The sequence below is a fragment of the Hyperolius riggenbachi genome, chromosome 8 (genome assembly GCF_040937935.1).
Source record: "Hyperolius riggenbachi isolate aHypRig1 chromosome 8, aHypRig1.pri, whole genome shotgun sequence".
NCBI lineage: Eukaryota > Metazoa > Chordata > Amphibia > Anura > Hyperoliidae > Hyperolius > Hyperolius riggenbachi.
Genome location: NC_090653.1, coordinates 51,018,656 through 51,031,289, shown reverse-complemented (window position 1 = coordinate 51,031,289; position 12,634 = coordinate 51,018,656). Strand labels below are relative to the sequence as shown.

General features: G+C 44.8%; 2 protein-coding genes across 10 annotated transcripts in view; one reads left to right on the top strand and one right to left on the bottom strand.

The window, feature by feature from the left end:
- The window catches only part of MSH5 (mutS homolog 5), a 216,587-nt gene that overhangs the window by 116,869 nt on the left and 87,084 nt on the right, over positions 1-12,634 (bottom strand). For 8 of the 9 annotated variants that reach the window (XM_068250397.1, XM_068250402.1, XM_068250400.1 and 5 more), the window contains exon 4: positions 1,455-1,514. The exons of the other annotated variant lie outside the window; for it this stretch is intronic. In XM_068250397.1, the coding sequence (XP_068106498.1) occupies positions 1,455-1,514 (60 nt within the window). The remainder of the gene's footprint in view (positions 1-1,454; positions 1,515-12,634) is intronic. 9 annotated transcript variants of the gene reach the window in all.
- LOC137528799 (uncharacterized) lies at positions 4,265-8,932 on the top strand. The gene is made up of 2 exons (XM_068250403.1): positions 4,265-4,401; positions 7,979-8,932. Exons 1-2 carry the CDS (start codon positions 4,313-4,315, stop codon positions 8,847-8,849), a joined length of 960 nt encoding a protein of 319 aa, XP_068106504.1. The 5' UTR covers positions 4,265-4,312; the 3' UTR covers positions 8,850-8,932.

The window sequence follows — 12,634 nt, the reverse complement described above, 5'->3', positions numbered from 1 at the left end:
ACGTTTCTCATCCGCATTGCTGCACGCAGTTCTGTGCATCACGCATAGAAACGGACGCAATGAAAGTCTATGGACGCGTATCAAAAATGCGTACTATTGCGTTTTTAGCTTACGTTTCCCTCTGCGGTTCCCATAATTATTTTTTCCCCCCCGGATTCATCCGAAAATGGGATTGATTTCTTTAATCTGATCAGATTGGTTAGGAGATTTTCTTCCGTTAATGGTCCCAAACGATCATTTCTGCTCGTTCATATTAATAATCGTCGTAAACAATCAATCGCCAAATTGTACCGTTAGTGGCCACCTTTAGGTAAGTATCTAATTTGGGACAATCGAAGTTTCCTGAAAGGAGAGGTCCAAGGTTAAAAAAAAAGAAAACAAGATGTACTTACTGTACCTGAGGCTTCCTCCAGCCCCTGGCAGCTGATCTGTCCCTCGCTGTAGCTCCCCTTCCAGCTGGTGTCCCGGGGTCTTCTATGTTGCAGATGCCAACCTCGCTAGGTTGGCATCTTCTGCGTCTGCGCATGGCTGCACAACTCACTATAATGTTGCCTGGAATGTTCTGCGCAGGCGCAGAAGTACCGCGCGTGCCCAGAACGCCTCCAGCTAAAGGAGCGCGGCCGCGTGCTCATGCAGAAGACATCTGCAATGGAGGGAACCCTGGGACAATGGCTGGGAGGGGAGCTTTGGCGAGAGACAGATAGGCTGCCAGGGGCTGGAGGAAGAACCAGGTAAGTAGATCTTGGGTATTTTTAACCCCGGACCTGTCCTTTAACCTCCCTGGCGTTCTATTAAGATCGCCAGGGAGGCTGCGGGAGGGTTTTTTTTAAATAAAAAAAAAAACTGTTTCATGCAGCCAACTGAAAGTTGGCTGCATGAAAGCCCACTAGAGGGCGCTCCGGAGGCGTTCTTCCGATCGCCTCCGGCGCCCAGCATAAACAAGGAAGGCCGCAATGAGCAGCCTTCCTTGTTTTGCTTACATCGTCGCCATAGCGACGAGCGGAGTGACGTCATGGACGTCAGCCGACGTCCTGACGTCAGCCGCCTCCGATCCAGCCCTTAGCGCTGGCCGGAACTTTTGTTCCGGCTGCGCAGGGCTCGGGCGGCTGGGGGGACCCTCTTTCGCCGCTGCTCGCGGCGGATCGGCGATCAGGCAGCACACGCGGCTGGCAAAGTGCCAGCTGCGTGTGCTGCTTTTTATTTTGTAAAAATCGGCCCAGCAGGGCCTGAGCGGCGACCTCCGGCGGTGATGGACGGATATATTCGTCCCTACCGCTGAGGAGGTTAAAGAATTAATCGATCCCCTCCTTTCTCCACATTGACATATTCTTCTATTACCCCCCTCCATGCACTGGCCTGTATGTCTCAGTAGAGATGAGAAGGCGCATGACAGATAATGGCTGGCATGTTATTTCCGGACAGACCGCGAGAGAGATCTGCAGGAGACTGATTACCGAAGTCCATGCGTGGAAACAGAAATATCTCCGCTCTGGATCTGTCGTCAGCATCACCATCTGGAGAAGAGAAACAGGACTTTAAGGCTGCAGAAATGGCGGAGGACAGGATATTAGCTGGCAGTTTGTGTAGGAAACCATTTATTGTTAAACTGAAAGCATGAAAGAATTTTGCGCATAAAAATAATGATAAAAAATAAAACTAGGATTTTCAGGGAAAAGTGTATTCTCCTTTTAAGTTTAGTACTATGCTTATGTATTTACTAAAATGGTAGTAGTAGCAGTTGTAGCAAATTACATGCAGTACTTGTGACTTTAGCTCAAATTTGTACAAGGCAAATTCTTAAAGAAATAATGTTGATTAGTATAAATTATAAGTACCGTAATCGTTTTGGAAGCTAAAGGGACCCAACGAATGAGACCTATGGAAGCTGCCATATTTATTTCCTTTTAAACAATACCAGTTGCCTGGCAGTCCTGCTGATCTTTCTGGTCAGTAGGGACTAAATCACACACCTGAAACATGCATGTAGCTAATCTTGTCAGATGTGTCATAGACATCTGATCTGCATGTTTGTTCAGGGTCTATGGCTTGAATTATTAGAGGCAGGGAATCAGCAGGACAGCCAGGTAATGTGCATTATTTAACCACTTCAGCCTTCAGGCCTGGAACCCACTGCAAAGCGCAATCGCTAATCGCTAACGCTAGCGTTTTGTATGTGCGTTTTTGTAGCGGTTACTGAAGCGTTTTCCGGCGTTTTTGAGAGCGTTTTGTACAAATGTGTAGCGTTTTGTAAGCGTTAGCGATTAGCGTTTTTGTGCCAGCGTTTTCCATTTTCATTGGTTCTTTCCAAATTTGTCTGTTGAGGCATCAATTAAAGGCACTATCAGGTGACCATTGATGATGTTACTAGCTTTACACACCTGATGGTGCTAATGGGATCATGGGGACTATAAGAAGTAGATTGACACAACATCCTGTGTGGGTTTTGTAGAGGAGTAATTAGAGACAGAGAGATACAGAGAGAGACAGAGAGAGAGAGAGAGAGAGAGAGAGAGAGAGAGAGAGAGAGAGAGAGAGAGAGAGAGAGAGAGACAGAGAGAGAGAGACACAGAGAGAGAGATTGGTTGTGTGGTTTGTGTTGCTTCATCATGGAGGCATGTGCTTTGACCATCCTGATGACTGGAGCTGCTTTGGTGGCCAGACGCAGGAGAAGGGCACATAGGTACTGGGTGCACCCCATGCTTCAGGAAAGGGAGAGAAAGGGCCAGTTTAGGACTCTCTACAATGACCTGCGTGCAGATGCAGAGAAGTTTTTTGGATATACCAGGATGTCCATTTCCAGGTAAGAAGGCTGCTTATATTACAAATATTTACCCTTATTTGTATGTTTACCATGTGTGAAGTTGTTATTAGTATTGTGTTTATACTGATGGCCATCATCAACATGGTAGAAGTATAAATGCGTTCAAATGTCTAATAACACTGTAGTATGTGTAAAAGGACTACATAATATGTGTAACCTCACAGTTCTGTTTCAAAACTCACGAAATACATGTCATCAATATATCTCCAAATTATGGAGAATATACACACACAAAATTAAGCACACCAAGGTTGTAGGATTGTTTTTATTTGGAAACCGTCAAGGGAACCAATCCCACAAACATGAGTCCCCTTAGGAACATCAATGTTGTGTTATACATTGTAAACTGGTCAACCAAATAGGGTTGTGTTTTTAACCAAATTATAACAAGCATGTTTTATGTCATAGTTACAAATCACATAAAGTGCTTTCAGCCACATATTTCAGACATAATGCTACAGTAGAGGATACTTGTCCCCTGCACAGGGTTATGCCCCTACCCCACTAACACATAACTTTTCTTCCTTCTATTAAAATGAGGTATATCAAAGGTACAGCATTTATCAATCATAACCCGCTGCGTTGGTGTTTCACACTATTGTGTCACATATGTATCATATCCCTGGGATGGATCATTTTCTGGCAGATAAAGATAGTACATCTATGTGCATGTGTCGTGGAGAGGAAAGTGATCTCCTCTCCAGCACCTATGCACACCGAGTAGATGCACAGATAAGACCTGCTGCTCACACCCTCTAGCCCCAAACACAGGTATATTGGACATTAGGGGATCCCACCATGCAAACAGCGTTCAAAAAGTCTAACCACTCGACACGTTTCGGCTAAACGCCTTCGTCCAGAGTGAATACATATATACAGTGCTGTGCAACAAACATATACAGTGCCCCTGGCCTGCCCTGTGGGGCAGGGGCACTGTATATGTGTATTCACTGTGGACGAAGGCGTTTAGCCGAAACATGTCGAGTTGTTTGACATTTACTACACTGTTTGCATGGTGGCATCCCCTAATGTCCAATATACCTGTGTTTGGGCCAAGAGGGTGTGAGCAGCAGGTCTTATATGTGCATGTACTCGGTGTGCATAGGTGCTGGAGAGGAGATCACTTTCCTCTCCACGACACATGCACATAGATGTACTATCTTTATCTGCCGGAAAATTAACCATCCCAGGGATATGATACATATGTGACCCAATAGTGTAAAACACAAACGCAGCGGGTTATGTTTGATAAATGCAGTACCTTTTTATATACCACATTTTAATAGAAGGATGAAAACTTATGTTTGTCAGCGGTAGGGGCATAATCCTGTTTAGGGAACACGTATCCTAGCCAAATCCCCCGAGTAATATATTAAGTATGTGAGAATGCTACAGTAGTAATTTTTCATTTTTTTACAGATCTATCCAAATATGCAATGTTTTCTTGCAAATAATGTATATTTGTGTTGCTATTCTAGCTTTGACTTCCTTATGGCCAAATTGAGAGATAGTTTGCGGCACCAGGACACACAGATGCGCAAATCTATTTCTCCTACGGAGCGCTTACTGCTTACTTTGAGGTAACTATTTTTGTTAATACCATATGCAACCTATAATGTTCAACAAGGGATTGTGAACTAATGTACTGTAAACAATTATCTTCATAATACTTGCCATGACTACTGTAATAATGTGTGCACAACTGAACATCTCTATTTGTAGAAGAGACACTACTGCAGCCAAATAATAGAGTACTGTACAGATGGTCTACAGGACTAGCAGTTGTTTGTTGACCACTACATGCACTGATAGACAGGGCCAGGGGGGTGGCAGATGTGTGCAGAGTGTTGGTCACGATGTAACAGATGTATTGTATGGGTAGAAACACATAAATCAGCCCATGACCCAGCATACTAATGTTGCAATGCTCATCTTGAGTAGGTGAAAAATAGACACTACCTAATTAAGTACGCCTAACAGCCATTGAAGTCAAATGGAGTTTGTGACTGAACGATCAGATTCTGTCCAGTTGTCTCGGCAGTAAAAGGTGGGTATTCATATTGTAGTCATTGTGGCAATGACCTCATGCTCATTATGGCACCATTTCTGTACTTGATGGTGGGGTGATGTGTGTGTTTCTATCCCATACAGTCGAGATGTGAACCATTTACTACACTGACGAGTAATAACACAAAGGCTGCATATATATTAGGTAAAAAATTACATCATGTTCATGTCGTCAAAGCATAATTAGGTAAGGGAAGATACACATACCTAACAAATCTCCGGCCCACGGAATTGCTAAGAGACCTATGTTTTTAATTGTGCACGCATTGTTAGAGTAAATTGGTTCAGTCAGGTTAGATTGAGGCTTTACTAAGAACTGCATGAAACCTATGGGTGTATTATTTGCGCCCGACACATGCAACAGAAATGGAGAGCTACATAGCGGTTTAGAAGATAGCATTCAAGATAACTAATTGTCCTCTCGTCTCATCATTTCAAGAAAAGAGGTTGGCTTGGCTGCAGCATTTTCAGTTTGTTGCTGAGGCCTTGTCTGACCAATATCTGCATAGAACACTTGATCTTGTGTTTGTTCCATATTACTATTCAGTGTTCTCCCCAGAAATCTTTGCCAGCCGGGTGGCATGAAAAAGTAGCCGGGTGGGGAAGTAAGGGAGTGGAGGAGAGGGTCACGTGGGGTGGGTGGGTGATTGGTTTGCTGGGGAGTTGGGACAAGTGTGTGTTTGTAGAGCAGGGGTCTCAAACTCAATTTACCTGGGGGGCCGCAGGAGGCAAAGTCAGGATGAGGCTGGGCCGCATAAGGAATTTCACAATCGCGGCGCATCGCCGCCTCTGCCCGCCCCTCTCACTCTTCCTCACAGAGAGGGGCGGGGAGAGGCGGCGATCCGTGTGGCGATTGACGTCAGGAGGGGCAGAGCTTTTAGCTCTGCCCCTTCCAGGAAATGCCGGCGGATTGCCCCCCGGGCGATTTGGGGGCTCTGCAGCCCTCGTTTAGCGGCGGGGATGCGGCGGATTACTTGGGAGCACTGAAGCGAACTATAAGGAAGCTTTTGCCGGCGAGGGCCACAAAATATTGTATCAAGGGACGCAAATGGAGTTTGAGACCCCTGTTGTAGAGGATCACAAAAAGTGTCAGGTGGGGTATTTTGATCACCCTGGGTAATACTAGGTGAGGGAGAAGGTTGCGCCGAGTGCTACTGGATGTGGGTGGAGATAATACCACTGACAGCTATCAGGTGGGGAGGGAGATCTCACCCTTGGTGCAGGTGTTGTGGGTGAGGGGTTCATACTAGATGCCTCACACTGTGTTGCTAGTGGATTGAGTGTACATGACTGGCTGCTGCAAATGGACAGGGAACCATCTTTCTTTGGGTTGTATGGAGGAGGGGTCTCGCACTGTGTGATATATCAGCTCCTCCCTGGCTTGCATAGGCAGAACAGACCCATAGGAGTCCAGGAAAGATTTATTTATGATTATGAAGGATTGCAGTCAGGACACAGGACTTTCAGGACACAAGCACACATATATAACAAGAGAGCTATGTGCTCCCACAGCCACTGGCTCTCACACAGTTAAGTCTGCAGTTTACATTGTGGCTGACTCCACACAGCATTCCATCTCTCACCATGACCTGCCCGGGATCCTCCTGCTATAAATCACAGCCCACCACACTTCTCCATCCTGCTGTCAGCTCCCCTATGACTCCAGCACGTGTTTCTCCCCTGTGCTATAAATCACAGACCACCGCACTGCTCCGTCCCGCTTTATACGCTGAACTTCGTGCACATAAATTAACACGTTCAGCCGGTCAATGATTGCGCTCTGCCTGCCTCTAGTCTCTGCCCAGCACATCCCCACACAGCTTATACACACTACACAGTCACGAGCCTAGTCTGGACTCTGCAGTGACAGTCGGCAGCTAGCGCTATGGTCACACCTCTTACCATGCGCTGAGCCAATCAGTGCAGGAGCTCGCCCGGGAAGCACGAGATCTCATGTGCAGAGGGGAAGAAGCACATCCTGACAGCCGGGCACTTGTCAGTAAAGAGTGCGGCTCGCAGTGACAGAGATTTCATCAGCCGGGCGGTAACTTATCTTACCTGGGCGCTCCGCCCGGCTGATTGATCCTGGGGAGAACACTGCTATTTTGGCCTTGGTAAGGGTGCACATAGCCCATATTGCTTGGTGGTCTACATGGATAATTGTGGTACCCATAATCTAGCTCAGGTTGATAATAGCTGTGGTGGTAATGCAAATTAGAATAAGGTTGCTGTCTATGATATGGTGCATTTGACACTGGAGGTGAGGGTGATGGTGTTGAAGATGAGGATGAGCTTTGGGAATGTTCTACCGAGGCAGATGGTGTATTTTTAATGGCTTTTTTGACTAGATCGATTATAGCCTGTCTTAGATCTAAAATGCGATCCTCTGGCACTTTTTTCATATATGGCACCAAACTTACAGCAAAATTGTAGTGGTCACAGCTAGCATGATGTAAGACACCTACAGCTTCCTGCATCGAATTTAACACACCACTTTCAAAAGAACTTTGAGATCTCCCTCCACCACCTTGTCGCCTTCCTCTTGCAGTTACTTTGGTTGTTGTAGTTTTGGTTGTGGAGGTAGTTGGCTGCACCGGAGACAACACATTAACACTACTAGTATTAGACGTGTCATCACTGGGTGTGTCAGATGTGCTTAATAGCGATAAAGTACTGTTATCAAGTCCTTCTTCGGCATCATCATCCACAATTGGGACCACAGGTTCTGCAGGAATGTTATCTTGTGTCCTATAGAAGTAGAAAGTTAGATAAGGATTTGACGTTTCAACATTACATGTCTTCACATATGTGTGTGTTGGGATATACAGATGTCTAATGTAGGCGACCACTATTGGACACAAACGATAGATTACTTACTCATCCAAATCCATACTGGGTCTTAAGAAGGCAAGTTCCGTAGTGTAGCTGTATTTGGTTCGATTTGAGGCAGCTGAACCACTTCTGCTCTCTTTCTTTTCTTCAAGGAGTTCCCTTCGAAAGTTGTCCTTAATGGACTTCCATCTTGTTTTCACTTGTTGTACTAGGGACAAATAAACACAAACACTATTAATATATGTTTTCTTTTCACAGGTTTCTTGCTACTGGCCATACATATGTGTCTTTACACTATCAGTTTCGACTTGGAAGGACAACTATTCGGCGAATTGTTTTGGACACATGCAGCATAATTTGGGAGAATTTGCAACCTGAATTTCTGAAGTTCCCTGATATGGCAGATTGGGAAAAGATTTGTCAGGACTTTTGGCTGAAAACCAATTTCCCTAATTGTGTGGGTGCTGTGGATGGCAAACACATCCGAATTGTCATGCCTCCAAATACTGGCAGTAAGTATTTCAACTACAAGAAATACTTCTCGATTGTGCTGCTAGCAGTAGCTGATGCCAACTACAGATTCAGCTATGTGGATGTGGGTGCACAAGGAAGCAGCAGTGACTCCGGCATATTCCAGCACAGCCGTTTTGGTGTGAAATTGCAAGAAGGCAACATCAACCTCCCTCCTCCTCGCCCCTGGCCACACACAAATGGACCAGATAGGCCACTGGTCTTTATTGGGGATGAGGCTTTTGCCCTGTCTAATCACTTGATGAGGCCTTTCCCACAGCGCAGTTTGAACCCTCAAAGGACTGTTTTTAATGTTCGCCTGAGTAAGGCAAGAAAAGTGGTGGAGTGTGCCTTTGGCATAATGGCTAATAAGTGGCGTATCTTTCACACAAGCATGATGATGGACACTGCAAATGCTGTAACAATTGTGAAGGCTGCATGTGTCCTCCATAACTTCGTCAGGGACAAAGAGGGCATCAATGTGGATGAAGATGTTCCACCACCTCCACTGGAAGCACTAACAGCATCCACTAGAAGAGGCACAATATCTGCTACCACCCTCCGTGAACAGCTCACTTTATATTTAAATTCGCCGGAGAGCTGTGTGGAAACATTATAATGTTGTCGCTTATGGGGTTTCAATTATACCAAAAGAGCAGTTTGCTTAATATTACTTTCATTTTCTGTAATTAAAGTTTTTTTCATACCTTACACAGCCTTTTGGTTTGTTGCAGACATGGAAACATGTATGTCACAAGCAGTATCGATGTATGATGTTACATACTATATACCTCCTCCAGGGTTCAGACAATGAAACATCATCAATCGATTGCATGTATGTATGTATGTCTCTCTCTCTCTCTCTCTATATATATATAGATATATATACACAGTTTGATCTATCTACTAAACAAAAAGGTACTCACTTTTAGTATCCTGAAGCTTGGGTAAAAGATTATTCCAAGTCAAACCAGCCTCCTCAAACAGTTCTTTGGTAATGTTGGACCATATTTGGTTAGCTAGCTGGTTCAGTTTGTGGTCTTTGTTTGTCTTGGTATACAAAACATCATGCGGCTGCACTTTTGCTATGACATGCTCGGTGGAAAACCACTTCTTCCTTGGCATTGTGGCATGTAATGGTCGCTACACATAGCCTGCAGCTCTGTCACACTTCCGTTCAGCCAGAACGACATCAACAGGAAGCTTGCCTGTGAGAATTGTGGGAATAAATAAGCCTTCTGGGTATTTTCCGCCCAGTAAAAACGCACACCAAACGCTATGCATAGCGCTTTCACAGCGTTTACACAGCGCTTGTATACTTTACATTGAAGCGCAAGCGCTCAGAAAATGCTGCATGCCCTGCGTTTGCGCTTTTGGAAAGCGCAAACGCTCCTGTGGATTTTAACACATAGAATAACATTAGCACAGCGTTTTCGAAAAACGCTAGCGCTTTCAAGCGCTCCCTAAATGCCAATAAAAACGCCCTTGTGGGTTCTAGCCCTCAGTGTTGTTTCACCTAATGCATCCGAGCAACTTTCACCTCCCATTCATTCACCAACTTCATCACTACTTCATCACAATGAAATGATCTATATCTTGTTTATTTCAGCCACCATTTAGGCTTTCTTTGGGCGGTACAATTTGCTAAGAATTATTTTATTATAAATCCATTTTAACAGTAAGATTAAGTTTTTAGTTTTCAGCCATTATACAGGTAGTCCCTGGTTAACAAACGAGATAGGGACTGTAGGTTCGTTCTTAACCTGAATCTGTTCTTAAGTCGGAACACTGTGCCATCTTTGTCCCCTGTACCCCCTCTGTTCCCCCTTGTGCCTCCAGTGTCCCCCTCTGTGTCACTTCTGCTCTCTGTACCTGCTTATACAAGTTTAAAAGCCATTTTTTCTTTGACTTTTTAAGTTCAATTTGAAAACTTTTTTTTTTACTTGTTCCCATGGAAACAGAGAATCAATGCAGTTCGTATCAGCGGGTCGTTGGTAAGTCGAGCGTTCGTAAGTCGGGGACTACCTGTAGTTTTAAAGAGACTTTGTAACAAAATTTTCAGCCTTATTTCTTCTATCCTATAAGTTCCTTTACCTGTTCTAATGTGGTCTGTCTTACTGCAGCCTTTCCTAGTTGCACAGTGACTGTATTATCTCTGTTATATAATCTAATCTTCTTTCCTTTGCCGGCTTTGTCGGGCTCAGGCAGGAATGTGCTGTGTGCTGTGATAGGATAGAAGCTAGACACACCCTCTCCACGCCCCCTCCAGGCTCTGTGTGAGTCACAGACTGAGCTTCTCTGAGCCTATCACATTCTGGTAACAGCCATGTCTTTTGTTTGTAAACACTGCTTAAAACTGGCAATTACAAGCCAGGATCGCAGCAGGGAGTGGCAGAAACAGCACAGAGGGGCCCAGGAGAACATAATGAATATAATGGTATATAATGGTATGCTTTTTAATGTAAGAATTTTAGAGTACAGATTCTCTTTAAAATAATACATGCTACTGTAATTAAAACCCATGTACTATTTGGCCACAAGATGTCATTGTAGCTCACTTCTGTATGCGTAGAATTAGTATTCCAAATGGAAGTAATGCGTGGACGGGACATTAGGGGCTTTGTGAAAGATGGAGCCGTCGGTCTTTCATACGGGGACTTAGATCAATGAATGGGAACTACGTTCCCATTCATTGATCTCCGGGCAAACGGAAGGCGGCGGGAGCACGCACCTGTCAGCGGTAGTAGTGTAGCCTATCAGGACAGAAATATCCATCCAGATAGGATTAAGTGGTTAAAAGGAAATAAACATGTCAGCCTCCATATCCCTCTCACCAAGGGATCTCACCTTGGCATCTGAAGTGTGCTCAAAGTTACTGTTAACAGCAATATATGTAGATACTGTACAGTCAGGTCCATAAATATTGGGACATCTACACAATTCTAACACTTTTGGCTCCATACACAACTACAATGGATTTAAAATGAAACAAACATGATGTGGTTTAACTGCAGATTGTCAGCTTCACTTTGAGGGTATTTACATCCAAATCAGGTGAACGGTGTAGGAATTACAACAATTGGCACATGTGCCTCCCACTTGTTAAGGGAGCAAAAGCAATGGGACAATTGGTTTCTCAACTGTTCTATGCCCAGACGTGTGTTATTCCCTCATTATCACAATGACAATGAGCAGATAAAAGGTCCAGAGTTCAATTCAAGTGTGATATTTGTATTTGGAATTTGTTGCTGTCAACTCTTAAGGTGGCCATACACTGGTCAATTTGCCATCAGATTCGACCAACAGATAGATCCCTCTCTGATCGAATCTGATCAGAGAGGGATCGTATGGCTGCCTTTACTGCAAACAGATTGTGATTCGATTTCAGCATGAAACCGATCACAATCTGTGGTGGTGCTGCCGCTTCCCGCCCGCATACATTACCTGCTCCGCTGGCGCGTGTCCCCGCTGTCTTCTCCGCTGTGCTCCGGGTTCCGGCTGACTTCACTTCTTTCTGCCCAGGGAAGTTTAAACATTAGAGGGCGCTCTACTGTTTAAACTTCCTGCCGGGACAGGAAGAAATGAAGCCTGCTGGACTCAGAGCCCAGCGCGGAGACGAAGCAGCGGTTAGAGTGGAGATACGCGCCGGCCGGATCAGGTAATGTATTGCCGCTGTATTGCGTCGGTCGTCGGGCATTCCAACGCCGATATCGACAGACTCCCGACCCGCTGGCGATCGAGAAAAATCTTCCGCACGGACGGCTCGACGGGAACTATTGATTTCGGACGGAAATCGATCGTTCTGTCAGCGTTTGCGCAACTATTTCACAGCAGATTCGATCACAGTGATAGAATCTGCTGTATATCGGCGGGAAAATCGTTAGGTGTATGGGCCCCTTTAAGATGAGATCCAAAGTGCTGTCACTATCAGTGAAGCAAGCCACCAATAAGCTGAAAAAACAAACAAAACAAACCCATCAGAGAGATAGCAAAAACATTAGGCATGGCCAAAACAACTGTTTGAAACATTCTTAAAAAGAAGGAAAGCACCAGTGAGCTAAAACAACACCAAAAGACCCGGAAGACCACGGAAAACAACTGTGGTGGATGACCGAAGAATTCTTTCCCTGGTGAAGAAAACACTCTTCATAACAGTTGACCAGATCAAGAACACTGACCAACTCCGAGAGGTAGGTGTATGTGTGTCAAAGTCAACAATCAAGAGAAGACTTCACCAGAGTGAATACAGAGGGTTCACCCCAAGATGTAAACCATTGGGGAGCCTCAAAAACAGGATGGCCAGATTAGAGTTTGCCATCTAAAAAAGCCTTCACGGTTCTTTTAGTTCTGCTAGTATTTTTTGATTGGATTGGCTACGAAAATTACATTTTGGATTAATGGTAA